Raw genomic sequence first — 24,245 nt, forward strand, 5'->3', positions numbered from 1 at the left:
TTAAGTGCTTCAAGGTTTGCTGTATGCTATGGTACAGTTGCTTTATGCCCCTCTTATCAATGAAGCACTACTGGCACCACACCAACTAATCACTCTCCTCAAACTGGTTGCTACACAGCAGAGGCTCGGACATTATTTCGAGTCACATGTATAATGCATTTTGTAACTGCTGCGGTGCATCAGCATGCATCTTTGTTCTTTCAAATTATTTCTTCCATTACTACAGTGCATCTACCCAGTGTTCCCTGTGGGTTTCCTCAGCTCAACATACATAAACTAAATTCTTCTGTTCTTGGTTCTTCTTCTGCCACAATAACAAGATGTAACCAAAGAGGAAATTGCTTCTCTGCGGTGCAAACCAGAGGGACAATTTGTTTACATTAGTTAACACGGAGATCTATCGTAAGTACACCAAGCATTTGTGTTTGTATTGGTGTACAAACACGACTACAGAAAAAAACAAATGTGAACAAACACTGATATTGTGTTGTATTCTGTTCTGCAGATATCACACTCTGTTCCTGGATCCTATTTTGTTTTTCTCTCTTCTACTTAGTAAGGGGCAGAGGAAAAAAAGGGGAGGAAGGGAGGGATAGATGGCGGAATGGAGACAATGGAGAGCGGGAGATAAATGAGACAATGAGCAGAAATTCAGCTTGACTACAGCTCTGCTATTGTCTCCATTCAAAAATGTGACTTAACAGCCAAATAAACAGTATCCGCTGTCTGGTGCTTCTCCTCCAAGGAGACTACATAAAGATTTGTCAAAATGAATACATTCATAACTCCACACATACACAAAGTCATGCACACACAGTTTACAGGCACTGACAAGTGCATCCACAGACACACACATATAGTCACACAAGGGCACACACACACACACACACACACACACACACACACACAGAAATAATGTGCATGCATAAGGACGTGCGTTCGAGCTACACACATCCACTGATGGTCAAACTCAGAAGGTTAGCTGACGACAAAGGGCCGGTTAATTGAAAGCAGTCGGGGGTAGATTGTGATCTATGGGAAGCTTGCTAGTGATACAATGGCAACAATTAACACAGTCAATCAGCCTCCTCTCAGTAAGTACAAAACAACTGCGCCTGCAACAGACTGAGAGGGAGAGAGAGCCACACATTAAAATGACAGAAAAGGAGAGGGAGATCATGTGTGATTTACAGCGGGAGAGTGAATAAAACAGAGGCAGAGCGCCAGAGAGGGAATATGGTGGCTAAATTATTTAATGTGGAGGTAGATGTCCTTTTGATTTGAAAAGGTGCCAGTCTCCAAGCAACCACACTCAGGAGGGCTGCCCGACCAGGCAGGCCTCTGGCTATAACACACAGAGCTCAATTAGACCCTGCTAATTTCCAATGAACTTTCACAGCTTTTAATTTAGACTTGTTGCTACTGTGTGAAAATGTAAAAACATGATTTCACATACAAATAAAGATTAGCATGGAACTGTCAAAGCTTGACTAGAAAGTGCTTTTTTCTAATTTATTATAACTATAACTATATATCATTATTTTCATTGTTGATTATTTTCTCGGTTAACTGATTACAGTAGTTGTTTTGTCTATAAAATGTCATAAAATGGTGAAAAATGTTGATCAGTGTTTAACAAAGCCCAGGATGACTTGTTCAAATCTCTTGTTTTGCCTTCAACCCAACATTTTTTTAGTTTACTAAAAGGAATAAAGAAAACTCAGAAACAATTAACATTGAAGAAGCTGGAATCAGAAAATGTAGTTTGTACTTTTTTCCCTTTAAAAGTTACCCAAACCAATCAATCTATAATCAACACAGTTTCTGATTAACTTAATTGTTGACAAGAATTTGATTCATCATTGCAGCTCTAGTGTTTTCTTAAACTAATCTAACCAAATAGCAAATACTTAGCAGCACTATCAGTTTGATGACAACATGGTACAAAATTTGAATGCATGATCAAGATGATATGTATGGGACTAGCTTTGCAGTTTGGTTTTCAGAGAAAAAGGCAACATCACAGAAAGAGATTTGATTCTTGTTGAAGACTAGCATGAGTTTTCAGTTTCGGGAAAAGGAAAAGGAAAAGGAAGAGAGGGAAAGATGAACTGACCTGATTGAGTTTCTTCCACAAGTGGAGGACGGGTGAAAGTCCATTAGACCAGAGCTCCCTGTCAAACTTTGAACCGGTTGCCACTGAGCGGCTCAGGACACGCAGCTGGGAAATCACCTGTGAGGCAAAAAATTTTAAACACACAGAATTAATAAAGAAAGTGGAACAGAGATATCTGTTTCCTGAGTGTCATATATATTTATGAGACAGGTCCTTTAGCACGTTGGTAAAAGGTTGCCCAAATATTAATGGCTTATGTTGCTTGCAACTTCCTTATAATTAGACTTCGAAGAGTGAATGATGATAAAAAACCCTCACAAAAGAGGTACATGTGGTATTTACTAAATCCCAGCTGTCTTCTGTGAAAAATGTGCAGTTTATTTCAGCAATGTACGATAAAAAAAAGTTCTTAAAATCCTGTAATAAAATGTCAGTGACATCTCCAGTGGCTACACTCTCCGGCGACAGTCAACACTGTTTCATGTCCTGGAATATTACAAATGAAAAAAGGCCAAACCCCAAACACATCTCCTAACAGCTCCTTACACACCTAATCAAGCATGCTTAGCTTAAGGCTTAGAGTCCTGGATAGTGCTTTTATCTTGACTCAGTGTGTGTGTGTACGTGTGTTTGTGTGTGTTTCTATACGTGTGTGTTGTGAGGAAGGCAAAGCGTCTGATAAATGGCTTTCATTTGGGCCAGGAGAACTCTTTACTAACACCTGCTTTATCTTCTCTGCTCAGGAGGGGAAGTGTGTGTATATGTATGTGGACGTGCGTGCATGTGTGTATGGAAGAGAGAGGAAGAGGGAGAGAGAGAGAGGGGAAAAAAGAGAAGGATAAAAACCCGATAGCAGTAAAAATGAGGGCAGCTGAGGATGGAGATTTGAAATATATTGGGGTTCAAATATATAGGGATTTAAATACATTAAGATGTTTTCTTATCTCATCCACTGACTACCAGGCGTAACTGCATTTACTGACATAACCAACTGGGAGGAAAAGGTTAGTAGACAATGTCTCTGTGCAAGCAACTTCACTGTTACAGTACCTGCAGTGGGTGCAATCAATTTAGTTAAGGCTTTCACTTTCATCCAGTGCAATCCAGGAATGTGGTTCATGGTTTTTAATCAGGGAACTATTTCTTATGGTTTTAGTCAAGATGATGTTTGTGTAAAAACACAAGCAGACAGTATTTGCCAAGATGTATAGAGGCACAATTAGAGATATCTCACTTTATGAGACTAATGGAGAAAAATATACTTTCTTGATACTCCACTTTTTATATTCTGTTGATTGTAACACCCTAGCAATACATTTCCACCTGCTTGTCACTGCTTTTACTCTAAATGCTCACTCATATTTTTGCATTGCACATAAGAACACATTATGGACACACACACACACACACACACACACACACACACACACACACACACACACACACACTTACATCTGTAAGCCAAAGGGAATCCTCAGTAGACATTAAGGACCATTCTGACCCATTTCGAGTCATTCACACTAAGATTATGCATTAATTTTACATGGCAACCCCCAAACCCACAGACAGTCCCCTGGGACGTGTTCAGTGTGTGTGTGTGTGTGTGTGTGTGTGTGTGTGGTTAAGTGCCCGACCTGCAGAAAGTGACATGGGTCTTTAGGGAGAGGAGAGGAGAGGGCATAAATTAAGGTAAAAAAGACAGAGAGAGAGAGAGCGAGAGAGCATGAACGTGACAGTGACAAATGACAGCAGGAGGGAAGACAATCACGAGTGGAGAGAGACACAGTAATACACACACACACGCACACACACACACACACACACACACACACACACACACACACACACACACACACACACACACACGATTGGTCATGTGGGAGTTGTGTGAATTAAACTAGGTTGGTGGTTGCAGTGATTAGCAGACCACACTGACAGTATGAATGGACTTAAACACGTTAACACAACATGGGAACTGTATGCAGAAGCTGTAATGGCTCTGTGTGTTTGTTGAGGGCGACTGCACACAGAAAGACACGTACAAACACAGAAACACCAGAACCATCACTCCCTGCTCCCTTTCATATTCTCTGTATTTCCACGAACAGGTGTATGAAGGTCTGTTATGGAAGCAGTTTTTGTTCTGTGTGAATCCGGCAAGAAAAAAATAAAAGGTTGGTCACAAAAGGAGAGCAGTGCAGCCATGCACCTGTCACTCTACATCCTGTTTCTCTTCCATCTCTCATGATTGTGTCCTCTCTTTATTTCTTTATGGTGCAATCTCTCTCTTTTAAACACACACACACACACACATGCGGGCGTGCATGCACACGTACGCACGCACACACACACACAAACTCGACAGTTGCAGAAATCATTTGGTGTTGCGTTGAGTTACATCAGAATCTGCAGTGACCATCAACCACTACACACATGCACACACACACACATATCCTCACAGTGACATGCCTCAACATCCTTGTCTGATCATCCGTTGCTCAAATTCAGTTTGTAGCCTCTAATCTGGGGTCCTTAAATGTTTTTGTGCATGAGCCCAGTTTTGGGTCCCAGGATCTTAATTACATAGATGTAAGTTCTTAAATGACATGCTGGATCAAGCTGTTGCACTCGACGGGCGGCCCGTGTTCTGAGCCAACAGAGAGCAGCACTACAGCTGGACGAGGAGAGGTGGATTTGAACGCTTGGTGCTCAAACACAGTCAAAGTTGATGGACAGATGTAGATCAGATCAACTTTTGACATGAAGATGCCGACCATATTAACATCACCATCTTGTTGCTGCTGTGTACATACATGCTGACGCAGGTTCAAAAGATGCACCGCATGTTTATGTATATAGTTCTATATTAATAACTGTATATATGTTCGATAATTTGTGCAGCATAAAGGTTTAAAAAATTGTATTTTGTTATGCAACCCTTACCTTGTGCCTTGTATGATTTCAAAAAGTTCGAATATAGAGATTCCGCGTTTTAAATGTCTTTCTATATGAAACATATACAAATGTATCAGCCCAAGAAAATTTTGGAGAATTTTGAGAAACTCGACCTTTTGGTCAGTAATATTCTAAATGAATCATTGTTGTCCTGTTTTTAGTCTGCTAAACATTGCTCTGCTTCTTAAATTCACATTATTGCTGCAGTGCAGACTCTTTAAAATCAGCTTACACTCACAAGTGTGATGACAACACAACCTTGAAACTGATAAAAGCAGACATGATATTCACTGTGATGGATTACCCATCTAAACCCAGTTTCATGTCTCTGCAAGGTGAATTTTATTTTGCAGTGAAATAAATGGAAAAGGATGGCTGCCTGGTATAAAGCTTTAACCTCAAGTCCTGACCCTAAAATAAACTGCTTTTATGTCCCCTGAACAGTCTGTGCAACACGACTGAGGTTGGGGGTTTGTTTGAAGGGCAAACACGCACATGTGTATTAACTCGCACACTCAATAACACACAGATTACAGCTGACTGCTAAAACAGAAATAACTGCAGTGTCATACAATGTATCGCCACAGGTTTCACCCACAATCTGGTAGAGCAATCAACTGTGTAATTTAAACCCTAATTAGGAGATAAATTGCTTTTCTGTACAACGAATGCAGTGACGATGCAAAAAGGAAGGCTGCCAGAGTGAAAAAGTGAGTTCCTTTTGGCAGTAAATCGTTTGTTCGCTTTGTTTTAAGCTTCAGAAACTGGAAAACACCAGCATCTGAAGCGGCGAGATCCCTGTGCGTCTCGACGTGACCCTGGCTTTCAATGTGGATATCATCAGTGAGATGGCTGGTTGCTATTTCTTTCATGCATTTGTGCAGTTTGCTGGTCTACAATACTGTATGTTAGGAACAAACTGTAGAGTCATAGCAAAGGACAATTGCAGTGGGTTAAAATAATCAAACAACACAGATTTTAATTAGTTTAATATGACCCATACTGATCAATTTAAATATGCTCTGATTGGTTCTGAAAACTAAAGGCCATGATTCACTGCGGGGCGTTTGTTTCTTGTGATTAAATCGTTTGTCATATGACTGTTTTTTGTGAATGAGCTTTTGCAACACAGATGAAGGCATCAACCAATCATGTTGTGTGAAACAGATCTCACACCACAACTCATGGCAATGGTAGACCTTTTGATTGTTTATTTTGTTTCTTTATTACATGACAAAGGACACAAAATTGTAATGTGGTGTTTTTTTGCCAGTCCTGCTTAGTCTGCAGTAAGTATAATTCGATGTGATAATAGACCCGTGTCGCAAATTCATATATTGGTGCATATTATTGAACAGCGTGAATATTTTTGATGTTACGTATGCACATTTTCATTTCGATTATTGGTCATGTCCCAGCTGTGTGAAGGCATGTTTGATGATCAGCACAGGATATTCCCAATACACACAATGGACCTAAGTGTCTAAGTGTGCACTGGCATGCAGTATGTGAATCCATGTATACTGATGAATGTGCTTTCCTCTGTGATTATGTGAGTTCGAGAGAGCGTACATCTGCATAGTTGCCTGAGTGTATGTGAATAAATGTGTGTGTGCCTTTTGCGTTTGTATTTCTGCACGTGCGAGGTAGAGATGGAGGCTGTGCCGGTAGTGGTGGTGGTGTCTGTGTGTTTATGTGTGTGTGTGAGAAAAAGCAGGTGGCTGTGTGTGTATGTGTGTGTCGGTGCACCTGGGAGCTGATGATTCTCTGGGAGGATCTCTCTATGTTGGCAGGCAGACCAAAGAATGCAGGTCTGTCATCCTCGGGGAGATTCTCTATTACGCTGCGGTAGTCCTGGGAAGACACACAGGTACGTACAAGTCAGACACAGAAAGGCTAAAGAGAGAAAGATTATTTTTATTGCAGCTTGCAGGTACAAGACAACATCTGAGCGTTTCTTAGCAACTGAACTGAAAATGTAAAACGTTGTAGCATGCTTTTTGGATTGCTGTTTGGGAGTATAGGATAAATAGAACTGTATTGTCCTTAATTAGGTGTGTTGTTTATACGGTTTGATGCAGCTTCTCTAACTGAATCCATTTTGCACTCCCACTTACTACTGACTTTAAATTGCAGCGATTGCCAATTCAAAGTATACATTTTCATATTGACTTTTTTTGCAAAGCAAATAACATCTCACCGTCTCCGCACTATACTTACACACTCTAGCAGGACTTCAAATGAGCAGAGATCTAATGAACAGTGTTGGGCTTGTATACCCACTTACTTCTTTTATATACTGAACTACATTAACGGAATGCAAAGCAATGGAAAGACCACAACCGATTGTGTCGAACTGAGGCTTACTAAGTGGATGTATTTGTAGTAGCTTCTTTATAAACCAACCTAAAATGAAGCTAACGCAACATGGATTAATGAAACTTCGATACTGACCAAACCAGAAACAGTAAATCTAGTCAGTGAAAAGCTTGGGCACATTAATTCAGTACCCTTTCTTTGATTTGCTTTTGCGTCTCTGCCAGCGCACCTGGGATCATTAGAGAGAGCTGAGGAGGACATTACAGCTTAAGCTCTAAAGTGCAGGGAAAAAAACACAGAAGTGCTCCTTTTTTCTCTGTAGCAAGAACTCACTTCTTGAGCATCTTTAAGATCCATTCAAACAGCAACCATGCCCGCAACTGTGAATTTAGATGTGTACTTGCCAACTGCACATGCGTCACCCTGACAACCTACCAGTATAGAGCAGGAGTTTGGAAGGCTGATCTGAGGAGGAAAGAAGCGCGTTCCTCCTCTGCTCTTTCTCTGACCAGCTGAGAGGGAGGACGAGAGGAGATGCGCGGAGAAGAACTGCTCCAGGTAGGAACGTAAGATGCGGAGGTCAGAGGGGTTGTCAATGCGTCCACCGTAGATGGCACTCTCCAACAGGCCATGGACAAACTCCCACTGGAAAGCTTTACCACCTTGAAAGACACACGGACACGAAGAAAGCTACAAACATGTGTAATGAGAGCAAACAGAAAAAAAGAATCGCGCACACAACCATACATAAAGAAAGGCAGGGAGATACAACGAAGGGCAAGTGCTCAAATATAAATGCAAATGCTGAGTTGTGCAGGTCATGCTTTATCAGGGGTAGTGTAAATTAAAGAGGTAATTGATCAAAGAACCCACAGATTCCGCTTCTCATTACCATATGTGCTGCAGAGCACAGCAGAGCCCTTCACTGCATTGTAATGGTTGTTACCAGCCCCCCTACCTTCAAAAAGCCTGTCGATGATCTCGAAGCCAGCACGGAGGTCTGACAAAGAGAACTCGTAGAACTTAGTCCAACCCTAGATAAAGCCCAGAGGAGAAGGAAGAAGTACAAAAAAGACAATTTGTTTACTGCATTTTACTGCTTATTTTTACTTACATGACTACTATGGTATTAATGGATTACTTTCAGAATCTGTCAAATAAACAGGAACAGATGGCATTCAAAGTGTCACATAATGGTTGAGGACTGAAGTATCATGGTGTATCATCGCTCACACATATTCCTTTTTCTTTTTAATCTTCTAACAACTGTCTGCAAGTGTAGTCTTAACCACCATGCCTGTAGTATTTTTCCGTCCTTGAGATGAATACAGAAACCTGAGAAAGTAAAGATATATCATTCAATTTAATATCATTTCTCTTTCGGCTCAAATTTCAGGATATCTCTCCATAATGTGTACCATCACTTCCACACATCCTCATTATTTCACTTGCCTTTTAGTTTGACCTGCTGAAATTTTACACAGTTACCCTTGTTGATACTTTTCAGAAACCCAGAGAAACCAAGATTTTATAGTAATAAAGCTCCACTATGAACTGCCAGAATAACTTGCTGATTGAAAAATGCCCAGTAGCCGTTGAAGGAAGGCTATTGTTGGATCACTTTCTCAGACTCTCTTGATCCAACCATCTGGTGAAAGGTCACAAACAAATCTCCTATAAGTAAGACATGTTACCTTCAAGACATTAGCACTGAAACATATGGGAGGAAAACAGAGGTCTGCTGCAATCAGACAACACACATACATACACACACATGCAGAGAGCAACACACAGTTAAACACACAGACACACAACGTCAGAGCATTGACCATCGAAGAAGAAAAAAAAAAATCACAAGTGTTAAAACATAATTGAGTGTAAGGGCAGGCTCAGTTAGTGAGGACGTGTTTGTTGCACTTCACTGCTATTCAATCAGCGGTTGTAATCTGCCCACTGATGCTGTGGGTGGATGAGGTGAGGGGTGGAGGAAAATTGTGAAGGAATGTTCAGTAATTCTTTGAATGATTAAGTCTACGCAGTTTGTGCGTATATTTACAGACTGAAAAGGGGCATGCTTCTACTGCATTGGATAAATGTGCACTGATGTGATAAATGTGTATGAGTGAGATTGCACTCATGCATGTATTCAGTTGTTTTATGTATACAACATTGGCTGCTTATTTATAGTTCTTATAAAGGTGACTGTATATCTGTGTGAGTGCATGTGTGTGTGTGTGTGTTAGTTTTCAATTATTTTTTGAGCACTTCGGAAAGTGTACTACCTGGTCGCATGCAGTGTTCACCAACTATAATTGGCCACAGTATTTGTTCTCCTATGGCCATCAAACAGAGACCCTAATCTTTCTTCTGCTGCAGCGCTATGATCACACACACACACACACACACACACACACACACACACACACACACACACACACGCACACACACACTTTCCAAATGATTTCTGCATAGACATGTGATGATGAAAACAGGGAGAGAATAAATGAGAAAAGGAGGGAGGACAGTAGATGAAGCGACGAGGGAATGAGCGATGGCGGAGTGGACAAAAGGAGCTGTGACTGTTTCAATAATTGGGCGATCATGTTCTTGGATGAGGAACAACATTACCATCTCAAATGGAAACACTTACCAGAGATTCAATGATTGAGTGGAAAAGAGAGTGAGAGAGAGACAAGGCGACACCAGCCAGGGAGGGACGCCAGTCACAAGAAAATTAGGAAAAACAATGAGTAAGCAAGGCGCGAGAGAGAGACAGACAGGGTTGGGTCAGATTACTTTGAAATGTAGTCGGTTAAGATTCTATGGCATTTTTTAATTAGTAACATAATCCACTGGATTATCTGAATACTTTTGGATTATTTCAAAATCAAACATTGAAAATATTGTGCTTGATCCTAACAAAATGGACATGGGCGATCGGTTATCGGACCAGATCAAATATCAGTTGAAGCTGCTGTAAGCGTTATTCTCTAATTAAAATAAGTAATGAATAGTGCCGTTATAGATATAGTGTTTGGTCAGTAACCCATGTCTCTCCTCCCCCCGCTCATGCAGTATAAGATACATTTTCTGGTATCCCTGCGGACTTTACCCAATCAGGACAGAAAAGTCCATAAAGAAGTGTTCATGTCTGCTCAGAGAACGTGCAGAGAGCAGGAGCCTCCTTTTCTGGTACCTACGGTAATGGCAGAACAGGGAAAGCTACCAATTCCAGCGCTCCCTGTGACGGTTATTCTACCAAACACATCGCTTGAAGAAAAGAAAGAGGCAAAGAGAGCTGCCTCAATAGAGAAAGAAAAAAGTCATGCAAGTGAGGTGATGTAGAGAGGAGGGAGGGGATTGCTAACTGCAAAACCGGCAGGGAGTTAGCTAAAAAGTCACCACTTTCAGCATATTCTGCATGTTCATATTCATGAAAAAATTGCCATATCTTAAAGATGTAAACATAATCCCGATGACATGCAACCCATTACTACACATCCCTGGAGATTCCCAAGAATAAGAGACACATTCATACTGCACTGTTAGTTATGTGGGGTTTACATCATCATTAAGGACAATCCATACTTCTTTCTCCAAACACCTCCACAATGAGGGAAATGGTTAAAGGGGAATATTTGGACCAAGCTTGAGGGAGTAGGAGAGACAGCGAGAAGAGAAACAAGCGAGCAAACGTTGTGGCAGTTTAATTACAAAAACATGTTCTCCCCAACAGTCCTCCCCAGAGTTTGGGTTCACTGAGAGTGTGTTGGTCGTGTGTTGATTTAGCGGACAAAAAGAGATATCTTACCGCTGTAACTGCAGATATCTTGTATTATTCCATTAGACAGACCACTCTGACACATCACGGTGATACACAGAGAGACAAATGAGTCCCAGTGCATGTTTAGACTGCAACATGCCCGCATGCTACCGAACTACAAAAGCATCTGTTTAAGTTGACAAGTGGAAACATGACGCAGCAAACTGCAAGCAATTACAGATACAACCGCATCTTCCTTTCGCTTGTGTTAAAATGTGTCTGTGTCTTCATGTCTCATTAGTTTGGACTCACGCTGCTCAATGCCCACTTTCTCACCTAAACATAACAGACTTAAGGGTGTGTGAACTGGGTCTGGATGTCAGATTATTAGTTCTGGAAAGTTACAGGAATTGTCTGACACTTTGAGAGTGAACAAAAGATATGTGAAAGAAAAGTGACATGGAGGAGGAGGCAGAGAATCACACAATGCACAGGGGCCTTTGTTTTCATGGGTCATGGCTGCCGCTGCATCGGGCATTCTGAAATTATCTCCAAAATCCAATTATTTAGTAATTCATTATGCGTCAGTGATGAGGTTAATCGAAATCTTCAATTTTGATTAATTTCCTCATCAGCTTTACCACAGCAATTAAACGGATAATAGATTTTGATACAAAACGTATACAGTTTAGTTTTCCGAATCTGATTCGAGTATTTATAAAACGTGTTCTTTTGGACATAAGGGTACTGCTAATACCCTTCTAACTCAAGCTATTGTTCAGTATCATTTCCCTCAACGTTCTTCGATTTGTTATCTTTTTTGTGCTGATTCATCAACGCCTTGGGGTTTGACTGAGAAAATAAATAGTCTGCTTTTCCCTATAGGGATGCAAATTATGTCATTCTTCACACCCTCTATCTTGTTATGTGGAGACGATTTATCAGAGGCTTCGGTTCAAAAGAGTAAATACTGCGGTCTCTTCAGTCTCTGAATATTCTGAGATGATTCTGGCACACGTAAAACACACAGTTTTGATTTATTTAGAGCTGCTGCTGTGAGAGTGTTAAAGCTGAATTACACTTGTGGAAAAAATACATAATACAGTGGGTCAATGAAATCCATTTTTGGTTGACATTTATGTGTCTCCTATAAAATACCCTGACAGTATATGACATCACAGGATTATATTTCTCATGCCTCCATTGTCCTGACTTGACACTGCAAACCCCTTTGGTTTGTCAGCAGTGTGGGTGAAAAGTATGAGGCAGCGAGACTGTGCTAAACCCTCACCAGTGTGGGGGCCTTATACAATGTGTTTTGTGCTGTGTACAATGTGCATGTTGACTGGCAGGCAAGTATACAACAAAGGCTTATATCCATAGCTGCAGACACACATACAAAGCGTGTGGCACACATAAACACACACAAAGACACTGCCGGAGGCACAGCACAAAGTGCAAACAAGCTTGCTATCTCTGCTGGTCAGTAAGGACATAGAACTGATCTCAGGGGAGATTTTTTACCCTTTCTGTGGGTGTTCTTGTGTGGACTATGACTTTTCATGTCATGTACTTGTTATCAACAACTAGAAATGGCTAGGAAATAAACAAATCACACATTTGTACAGCTGTCGTTTGTATAGATGTGTCCTTTGAATATGAATTGCAATTTTTAGTCATTACACACTTATGATAACCAGTGTGGAAATAAGGCCATATACTTCATGTGTGGGTGTGCGTAAACACATTTCTGGGTTTTACAAGTAAAAACTAACAAAAAGCTTGCAATTTTAAAAGGGTATTAAAGCACATTATTATGCTGTAAGCATCTGAGTTAAGTACCTACATGAGACAGCAGCTAATGCCAGTCGCATTTACAAAAAAGCTTCATTCCAAAGGCGGGAAAACTGAAGAAAAGGAGCTGGGTAGTTATTAGTTTGTCTGTGCCACTGTCTTAGTTCTACATCTACTGCAACAACATTTAAACAAGTGCTATATTGTTTATTGTCCTGAAATGAAATTGTACAACTATGACTACTCCCATCCATATTGGGCTGTTTGTGTATTTTACCTGTGGTATGTAGTTGCGTCTCTCTTGGCAGACAGCATGGAACCAAGCCAGACAGAACAGAGACTGGGCTCTGGCCAGGACGCCTCCTACACACAAACAATCAACAGCATGTCACAACCAAAAATAACTAGAATAATCAGTCATTTTCAGAGTGTCTGTGTTTTCTAAACCTTTGAGTTCAGTTATCTTTTTTTATTATTCATCAAACAATATTCAACAGAAAGAACTGAGAGGAGAATGAAGCATGCTGTTTGGACTTTTAATGAATCCTATGTTGGAGCCCTTTGCTGCCGTTTCTTCTTTGCCCCAGAACCAGCAAGCTTGCAAGAATTTCTTTGATCAGGACTCAAAGTCTAAGCTCATAATCACGTACTGATACCACTACCAGTGATAACTGTAACACATACCATTGTATGTGAAAAAAGAGAACAATCCCTTGACTGTAAATGGAAACAAAGCACAAATTCTTTAAAACATAGGGCGAGCTCATTAGCTGGTTGTTAGCTTAAATGTAGGGTGTACTGTAAGATATTTATCCCTTTAAAAAAAGCAGAGACTAATCTATCATTATTGCTTGGAATAAGAATAAGAGCAAGAAGCTGAACAAAAAGAGAAGAGAAGATACAAACCTTTACTGATCTGCTCTGGAGTCCATGACTCGTATGTTCTCAGCAGATTCTTCTTCAACCCAGGGGGTGCCTGAAGGTGGGAGAAAAAATTGAGGACAGACAGACAGACAGACAGACAGACAGGGTGGGGAGAAGGTAAAGAAGGATAGAGGGGAAGGGGAAGAAAGAAAGGGTTTTATTATTACAGAATCTTGTGCAACATTTAAGTTTCAATTACAAACTCCAATAGTTCTGTGGTAGAAGCACAGAAACATGGAAATCATAAAGGGGCATAACTCATGTGTGAAAGACTTATGTGCTGCATGGTAAGACGATATGGAACATGCTGTGGGGGAACTAAAAAAAGGCACTGCTGGGATTCGAACCCAGGATCTCCTGTTTACTAGACAGGCGCTTTAACCAACTAAGCCACAGCGCCACATGGCATCCACAAGAAGGATGACTGAAGCAGCTGCTCTCATACATATGCTCCATATCTACAGACAAGTTTGTGCCGTGAATGTACTTGTATTCATTATATAGCATTGAGGAAGACTTATCAGAATGAAAGGGTGGGCGGTAATACCTGCACACAGAAGCTATCACAAAGTCTTAGTGTGTTGCTAGAATGTTAAAACAATTATCTCTATGTTATATTAATATGTGAGCTTGTATTATTGTAAGAAATGAGTAACGTTTGATCCTGACATACCCTAGAGTGTGATTCCCAAATCCACTCTATCAAATGTATGTGACTGGCAAGACCAAAAAGAAGCTGTGAAATGCAATTCGAAATGCATTTCATGTTGTTTATTTTCACAGTCTGTTTAGTGTTGTTCTGCTCTTTTACAGTAGCTCAAGCCAGAATGCAGGACCTGCAACGTGTGACCTCATGTGAAAATAAAATTCTCAAATCACTATAGTAAGAAAAAATGGATTTGTCCACAAAAACCAAGACACTGAACAAGTCAGGGCAGAGAAAAGGAAATGTCATCAAGTCATTTAAAGCTCACTGTCAGCGTCTCTGTAAATTACAAATAGAGTTTATGAATAAAGTGAAAGAATATTTTGGTCAGGGTTGGACACCCAATAGCATTCACCACGAGGATGATTAGGACCACAGCCCATAACACTGACACTCTTTTATCCAGCCATCCCACTGTATATATATGTATATAAATGCTGTATTCCTTATACTGTGTTATACTGTGTATGCTTTAGTTAGTGGCAGTTATATGCATATTTGATTCCTCTGGCAACAATATGCTCTGTTTATTTAAGAAACAATGAGCATACATTGAAATCAGTTCACACATTATTAGCTTTGCTGAACATTTGGTACCTCCATCTGGAGGTTTTGATCATATGCACAGCCAGTAATGCATATGTACTAAACTTGCCAAAACTGGCAAAATCACCACATATGTTACCAACTTCAGTAGATTAAACGTATTAGCAAGGTGCTGTGTTTACCCGTTTTGGCTGCAGCACAGTTTCAATCAATACTTTTATTCACACGTAACAAAGCAATACATTAACTCTACCTTTAGACCAGGGGTCCCCAACCCTTTGGAGACTGTGAGCTACCTAATTGAAATGGAGTAATATGTAGGGCAACATGTTTGCTCAGTTTACCATTAAATGATGAATATTATGTCTACAATAGGCTCCATGTTTTAGGAGACAGTCTAGGTTTAAGGTGCCCTGCGGGCGACTCATACGCTCACAGCGGGATACCAGGAGCTCGCAGGCACCATGTTGGCTACCCCTGCTTTAGACACTGACAAATAAATCACCCTTGCCTCTGTGCTTTTTACACTGAATGGTATGAATGGAATCTATTATTTGCTCTTTGAGAGGTTTGAGCTGTTGAATCACACTTAAAGTCTAATACACTGCCCACCATGCCAACAAGGAACTAAATATATGTACTTAGTAAAAGCAGCTTCAATGCTAAACTGAGTGTTGGGTGAGGTATTTGGGTTTTGGGGTGGAGAATCTGTAGCAGCTGAGATACAGAAGGTAGTTTAGCAACAGTGATTTTGCTATAATGATGAGTTTGTGTGATGCGTGTGATTGTGACATGTCATGTCATGTTCTGTAAGACGACATTTATTACTTTTATGCTCTTTATGTTGTTACACTGGTTTTCTTTGGTTTGACAGATCAGCTTTGATGCTTATTTGTCCTTGTCCTATGTCTGCACTGTGCATTCAGTGTAAAGCATGTCAATAAGTTTGAGTGTGAGTGTGTCTGAGAGAGAGAAAAGAAAGGAAGAGCGAGAGAGACAAAGTGAGAGAGAGAGAGAGAGAGAGAGGCTGTTTGTGCAGCATGCTTGGCTGCTGAAGCAACTAACCCCTTGAGCAGGACTCCCATCAGAAACACACTGAGTGCTAAAGCACGCATCAGTAACACACAAGCTGCAGGCTTCTACGTCTCCTGACAAATGTACAGTGTGTGTGACTGCATTGCGGATGTAGCCATTACATAGAGGATAAAAGACACACACATAGTCATGAACTCAAACAGCATTTCAGACACAAAGTCCTTACATACCCTTCCATCTTGTGAGCATGCCATATGCTGGTAACCTGGCCCAAATTAGTGACTACAAGAATGTGTACCTGCATGTTTGTGCGAAAAGTTGTGTGATATGAGTCGGGTCATCATAAGCTGCTGTAGGAGTATTATAGTGTTATTGTTTTAATGCCTGTATGTGTGTGGTGGTGAATGTGTGTGTGTGAATACCTCGTAAGTGATCTTGAGGCTGGACTGCAGCAGTATGGGAGGAAATCGGGGGTGAACTTCTGCTGTCAGCCAGAGACGGAAGCCAGCTTTGGGATGAAGCACATTTAGCTCCTGTGGAGGAAGGACAGGACACACACATTATACACATTAGAGTAAGAGAATACGAGAGTTATAAGAGAGCAGACTACCTTTGCGCTAACATCAGGCTATAGATATAACGTATGTCAAAACACAAAACGTGCTCATTAATTGTAGCAATTAGAGAAGACTTGAGCCCAGATACTGCATCATACAGGTCCATCAATTTTCTACTGCTTATCTTGTTAAGGTTGGAAAGAGCTGGAGTCTATCCCAGTATATCCACAGAGGCAGACCTCAGCCAGCTGGGTTGCATTTAAACACAGGACCTCCTTGCCGTGAGGTAAAAGAATAGAGTAATAACTTTATGACACACTGTATAATTTTGCTGCATTTTTTCATATGCACGAACTTGAAACAATACACGTACTTCCATAGATTCCCTTTAAGCAAATTTCTAATCAGTTAACTGAAATTTAATCTGAGTGCAAACACAGCAAAGCCCTTCCTTAAAAACCCTTTATCTATATTTTTATCTTTGTAAATGATCTTTGTAAAGATGATCATATATTCAACCTTTATTTATAAGGTGTGGTAAAACGAGAGCTGTTAACTCTGTTTGGTCAAAAAACTATAAAGGAGGAAGCTGTATAGTGCATATCTAGTAACAAATCAAATATATTTCGTCTAATCCTCTCTCCTTTTTTTCCATGCCATTCTTTCTCATTCGCCTCACTTTGATATACAGTATCTCTCTCCCTTTCTGCTTCCCTTCTTTTCACCGTCTCCATCACTGTCTCTTCATCTCAATTTCCAGCTTTCTTTCTCTCACTTCTCTTCTTACATTGCTCCCCCCTCGCTTTCTATCTTTCTCAAAGACTTGCGGTTAAAAATAGCAAACTGACACCTTAGGGTCTTGTGTCATCTGATTGGGTACCCACGCACAAGAACACACACACACACACACACACACACACACACACACACACACACACACATAATCGTAATCAATGTGTTTCTGCATCATTTGGAAACTAATTCGCTCTCATGGAAGCAGACATGATCACGGAAAGTCAAAGAACACAGAAACCGACATCCCTCGAAGAAAAACTTCTCCGCCTCTCACTGTGTGTGTGTGTGTGTGTGTGTGTGTGTGTGTGTGTCGCACATCAAAACCAATCTTTGTTATAGTGTTAAAGATGCGCCACACATAGATACTCAAATCCCACATGCTTTACTCACACATACACAGATTTTTGCAGATGGAAATGTGTATCTTGTGATAAGATCTCACAAGATACATTTAATTTATTCATTGTAACACATAACTGAAAGGGTTTCAGTCTTAATTTAATTTATAGGAATAGCAGACAGAGACACCTTTAGATTGGCAGGCAGATTGAAAGATAGATCCATAAGTAAAGGGATAGTGTGGGTGATGTGAAAAATGAGACAGTAAATTGTGCAAGTGGAAGAATGTGAGTGGACAGGGATGAGAGGACATCTGCACTGCCAACTTCAATTATGAACACTGACCGCTCTCTTTCTCTGCCTCTCTTCCCTCCTTTCTCCTCGCTCTCACTGACCAACTGCTTTAGTGAAGGAGGGAAGGACTGGAGAGACAGATGGCAAGAAAATAAGCTGGAAAATTTAGACACAACATTGAGAAATACAGTGAGACAGAGCAGATGGACACAGCCACAGAAACAGAGGCAGAACCTAAAACATAGCCCTCTTTTACCAGAATATCCACCTGCCGGCAGAGGCTCAGTTCATTTTTCCCTACTTCCGCCCTTTCACATTCACTGTGTCTTCATTCTTTCTTTTCTATGCTCCCTGTCTCCCTCGTTCCCCTTGTTGCGTCAGTTTTTCATTTCAGGCTCGACTGCTGAGACCCAGCCTCATCGGTTGCCGGGGAAAGAGCGAGGCAGTGAGAGAAAGCAGGACAAAACAGACAAAAAGAGAGTTTGAGTTATACAATATAAGGGGAGCAGGGTGTTAAGAAAAACTGGTGGCGGACAGGGGGAAAAGTAGACGAGGAGAGCTGTAATAATCTATGGTTTAAGTCACACTGAGCGCACAGACAACTCAGGACAGGAAGGATCTATGGCTAACCACAGGGCACACACTCTCACTCACACACACACACAGGTGAGGGCTCATACACACATGTACACACACACACACACACAGGCCAATCACCGCCAACAGCTGTGCCTCCCAGTGAGATATGACCTGCTACAGTGACACAGCACTAAACAGAACCCCGGGAAAAGCTCATGGACACATGAGTTCACTTCTTATGCTCAGACAGTTCTCTTTACCGACATGCGGCTCTGCACAACAGTTAATCTAACATCGAAAATCCACTAATGCAACCAGAACACTATACACACTCAGGTCTTTTTGGAGGAGATTTTAAAACAACGAGATATAGTTTGTGTATTGCGATATAGCCTAAAATATTGCAATATTATTTTAAGACCATATCGCCCAGCTCTGCTAACAACCTTAACATTACAATATGTATCACTATTGCCTTTGAAACATCTTTTCTTTATCTATTTGGTACAAACCAAGATTCCACAACCACAAAAAGAAGGGGACGTCTTTATTGCATGGACAGTAAATGTCTCAGAAATTAATCACAAATGCTGCAATATGCTTCAATAGTGTTTTTGCCATTTTTGAATAAAATTATGCTAAAGTCTGTCCAATATTACAATACAAAACTGTACATTTTAACTATTGACATTTGTATAGGATAGCTACAGATATGCACATACAACCATGCTAGTCAACCCTGTCTTCTGCATTTAGCCACAAACTTCAAAAATCCCCCTTCTGTCCTCTCTTGCAATACACCCAGAAAATGATCTTTTTTGCATGCCTGATCCATTGCATCGACAATAGTTCTTGAGTGTAAATACACAGGGTTAGGTTGATGGTTGAGATTGAGCCTGCACTTGAGAAAAATGTGGCCTTTGAGTGTAGAAGCATGGTACAAATACATACTGTACATGCATGTATGCCCAGAAACAGACAAACACAGAAAGACAAACAAATAAATAAAACACACGATGACAAACAGAGCCACACAAACAACAGCAAAGTGACTGAAATGGGTTGACAGGTAGAGAGCAAAATGTGTTTGTGCAGTGCAAGGACAGAAGGTAATTTTAGATATGGAAATTTGGGCAGCCAGCAGAATGTGCTCTTGTGTTTGTGTGTATGCAGCAGTGTTGTAATATTACAGATAAACACTGACAAGCGGGGTGAAACATGAAATTACACATACTCTTTATGTACACAACATCCTCCAGGCTCCCTGTTTCCACTGACCTTTCCCCATAGCCCCAAAACTACCTAATTGTTACTGTGGGCTTGAGATGATGTGAGGAGGTGCTCGTTTCACTGGATGTATCCCAAACTGTTTATTGGACAATGTTCTTGGACTTACTTTCGAAGTCTTATAATGGATTTATTGTATCATATTAGCTCCAGACTTGTTATTGCCACATTGCTGGATCATTGTGTCATGCAGTGGAAAAGCTTGTTGAACATATTCTATTTATCTCATGTAACTTTTCCCAACCACAGATCCTGATGCACATCTGGTTTTGCAGGATTGTGGATGCAGGATAATATCATTTTACAGCAAGTGTTTATGTGATGCTTGTTAATGTGATGCTACTGTGGACAGACACACATCCTTGTATCATAATAGTCATTTTGATCACTCTCTGCCTGTGCTATTATCCAATAATAAGAGAAAAGAGAATAACACTCAGCACCCATAGCGACAAAAAAGCCTTAAAACACACAAAGACTCATACTCATACACACACACACACACACACACACACACACACACAGTGTACTTACTTTTTCCAGGAGGGGTAGCCATGTAGTGACAAGGTGAAGGTTTTTCAGGCAAAGCCAGTCTCCATTTCGGGAACATTCTCTGAGCGTAGCCAATGCCACATCAGCCTGCCCCTGACCCATAGAGATCTTCACAGACAGAGAGTGTGGAGGAGGTAGGAGGGGGCGAGAAACAGAAGCAGTGGGATGGAAAATGTGATTCCACATTGTAATTTATCTGAAGTTTGGGGCAGAAAATCTGATTCAATATTTTAATTTATCTGTCTGCTCAGTGGGAGACACTGAAAACCACTTGCAAAGTGAGATTCATGATGTGACTTTTACCAATCAAGTTCCCACATTGAGGCCAGTAACTCTTAACAAATGTGATTTATATGTATATGTCACTGATACGACTTACAGTAATGTTATAAGCAATAGCCATATGAGTGGGATGCAGTGTGTAATGTCTTAAGTGCATTCATATGGTTATTATGGAAGGAAAATGGTAAAAATGTGTATTTTTTATGAACTACGTATCTGGCCAGTGAGCTCTAGAACTGTGAGCTGACTGTGGGTAGGTTTGCGTATTTAAAACTGCTTTAAAAAGAATATCATCATCTATAACTTTGGTGAACTTTGCACTTGCATTTTGGTGATCATTTTTTGGCAAAAGGTCTTGTCAGAGTCATTCAAATCTGAAGGACGATCCAAAAAAAATAATAAAATAAAAAAATACAACTGAACCATAATGAAGGAACATGCCACCTTAAGTCTTTGGAAGGGAACGAACTTGTACAGTATGATTTGGTGACAGAGGCTACCATATATCAGGCTTTCACTATATAGACAATACTTGTAGGTACAAAATGTTTCTTTGTAGGTTTTGGTCTCTTTAGGGGATTTGATAATAATAGCAAAAAGATAAAACAATACCAGCACTATATTGAATTATTGTTGAATAGCTGTATAGCCACATATTGAATCACAGCAGGTGTGTAGGAGCGTCTTGCAAAGGCGGTTTTCTCAGAGCTCTTGTTGTCCTAAAATATATTACAATTGATAAATTCTACCGGCAGAATATTACCAAGAGATATGAGTCAAAACTGTGTTTCAGTACAGCATATTGCAAGCTGTAGCATCAATTTATGTGCACAAGAGATAAATCTGTTGATCTGATCTTGGTAATCTGTTGATAGAAATCCATTTACACTTGCTAATCTACTATGACTTCTCCCATTTAACCCTGTTATTCTCTACCTCATGATAGTTGTCCCTGCCAACGGTTTCAGCTGCAAGTTCTGCAAGCTCCTGGGACGGGTCCGCCCCCGGAGAGATGATGATCAACACCGGCTCCCATTCCAGCGTCTCGGTGTAGAGACGTCGGAGGTTCAGAGGAGGAGGGGAGAGCTCTTTCATACCTGCAGAGAAGAGGAGAGAGGGAGATAATGAAGGGTGTGAAAAACAGATCTGTAAAGAAGTGTTGCAACATTTCATTTAAAGTTGATATGCTACTCAAAGTCAAAGTGACTGAATATAGTACACAGAGATGGCACACCAGGAGGGGGCCGAGAAAAGGGGGAAAAAAGTAAGAGCTACTGAGTAGCAGCAAAGAGGCATTTTGTGAGGGTGGATGTTAAAGAAGGAGGCACAGGTGGAGTAGACAAGTCGAGCGGGGAAAGACGACAGGGAGACAGAGGGAGGGCAAGAACGGGGAGGGGTAGACAGCGCCTAAAGGAAGGGTGATGAGGAAGGGATATGGGGGAAAAGAAAAAAGTAAAAGAGGGAGAGCAAGAAGGAGGCGATGATGTAGAAAGGGGAAGAGGGCATAAGAGGAAGACACTGAGAGAGACAGAGTGAGAGAGATTAGGAGGGTGATGTGCTGTGCATACTGAGTGCTAGGTATGCAGCAGTATTCACCACACATAGCAGAAGAATACCTTGTCAGCCCCCTGGCGCTGAGAAGCCAGACTCTTTGTGTACGTGTCTGAGTGTGTGAGTGCATGTGTGCGTTTCCTCGCTGAGCATTAAGCTCTAATCCTGCTGTAATATATTGAATTGCGTATCAGATATGAGTTAATAGTGACACACAAGCAGCGATACGAGCACACACAGGGTGAGTGGCTGTGTTGGAAATTCCACTGTGATGCTATTCGTGCATGTATCAGCAGATATCTCTTTCTCACACACACACACACACACACACACACACACACACACACACTGCTGTCTATTCTGGTTGGGCTGACTGCCCCAGCCTGAACATTCTTTGGGTGTCTGCTGCCAAATGCAATCTGCTGCACCGAAGTACACATCCATGCACGCGCACAAGGTCTTGGTAGAGAACATCTTAGTGCGACCTTTTGCTGCATCACCATGGCAACACTAAGAAAAACAGTCATCTGACCACATGGCTTGTGATGTCTGACTCCAAAAAGGGGGAGCATTTACAGAACGTGCGTGTGCACAAATACATACGTATCTACCTTTGACACAGGCAGGTCATCAGTATTCCTGCTGCAGACCAGCATCCTCTGTCTGTGAATAGCAAGGTTCACCTTGGCTTTTATGACATACAATCAGGCCAAAGAGGAGCCTCGAAAAAGAAAACAGAACCACAGTGTCTCTACGCTGCTTTGTGGATGAAACACTGAATGGCTAAGAATTAATGAGCAGACAAAAGACTTGACATGGGCATTGAGATTATTCTATAAATATCTTTTTATCTTTCCATTTAAATAACTGTAATTGATGAGATACATTTGCATTTAAATGCTGATTGATGGCTTAAACAAAAAAAAGGCCGTCTTCTTGGCTGGATGATTAATAATAAGACACAGAGAGATGTTTTAATGCATATGTGAAAGAGTGTTTGTATTTTTGAGAAGTTGGGTGCTTAAGCCAGTGAGTGAGCACAAGTGTGTGTGTGTGTGTGTGTGTGTGTGTGTGTGTGTGTGTGTGCGGCTGTGTTCACCCAGGCATGCCTGTGTGCGTGAGCGGTGCCCAGGCCTGGACTGGGGGGATTGAGTGAGATTAGCTGTAAGAGGATTACAGACCATGCCTCATTAGCATACTGATTTACAGCCAAAAACACATACACATACACACAAAATCTTCTTCGCTCCTGTTCTTTTTTTTTTCTGTCCGTATCTCCCTCACTCTCTCATTCAGACACACTCTCACCCACATCATGCACTTGTACACACACTACACCTTCGTCAATGGGTTCACTTGGCGTTCAAAGGAGTGTGACAGCTGTCATTTCATCAGGATAGAGTGCATGTGTGTTTTATTAGAGCTTGCCCACCGAAAAACGAGGACAGACAAAGATGTGACGATTGTGCTTTCAAAGAATTCGCTAATATGGAAACGTGGACATGTACCTTTGATGAATAAGATAGTGAGCCACAGATGAAACACACAAACGCACACAAAGAAACACGCGCAAAAGGTGAAGCGTCATCGTGAATGGTTGTTGTTTGAGCTCTCCCATTAGTAAAGTGTTCTTATAGCCTCGTTGGCGCAGTAGGCAGCGCGTCAGTCTCATAATCTGAAGGTCGTGAGTTCGAGCCTCACACGGGGCAGGTGTTTTTAAAATGAAGTACATTGAGACAAAAGAGGACAAATAGAGAACGATATGACATAGTTAAATATGCAAATATAATACACACTGTCAAAGGTGGATAGATTGGCTGATCGACACACACGCAAAAATACAGAAAGGCA

The 24,245-nt window shown here is 41.0% G+C and overlaps 1 protein-coding gene across 10 annotated transcripts in view; it reads right to left on the minus strand.

Moving 5' to 3' along the window:
* The window catches only part of dync2h1 (dynein cytoplasmic 2 heavy chain 1), a 125,713-nt gene that overhangs the window by 10,751 nt on the left and 90,717 nt on the right, over window positions 1-24,245 (minus strand). For all 10 annotated transcript variants that reach the window (XM_084351592.1, XM_084351595.1, XM_084351591.1 and 7 more), the window contains 9 exons: window positions 21,780-21,940; window positions 20,544-20,669; window positions 16,581-16,691; window positions 13,854-13,923; window positions 13,225-13,310; window positions 8,349-8,424; window positions 7,826-8,052; window positions 6,821-6,925; window positions 2,117-2,233 (listed from right to left, as the gene is read on the minus strand). In XM_084351592.1, the coding sequence (XP_084207718.1) occupies window positions 2,117-2,233; window positions 6,821-6,925; window positions 7,826-8,052; window positions 8,349-8,424; window positions 13,225-13,310; window positions 13,854-13,923; window positions 16,581-16,691; window positions 20,544-20,669; window positions 21,780-21,940 (1,079 nt within the window). The remainder of the gene's footprint in view (window positions 1-2,116; window positions 2,234-6,820; window positions 6,926-7,825; window positions 8,053-8,348; window positions 8,425-13,224; window positions 13,311-13,853; window positions 13,924-16,580; window positions 16,692-20,543; window positions 20,670-21,779; window positions 21,941-24,245) is intronic.

This window comes from Pagrus pagrus, assembly GCF_965226575.1.
Source record: "Pagrus pagrus genome assembly, chromosome: 4".
In the NCBI taxonomy this organism is placed as follows: Eukaryota; Metazoa; Chordata; class Actinopteri; order Spariformes; family Sparidae; genus Pagrus; species Pagrus pagrus.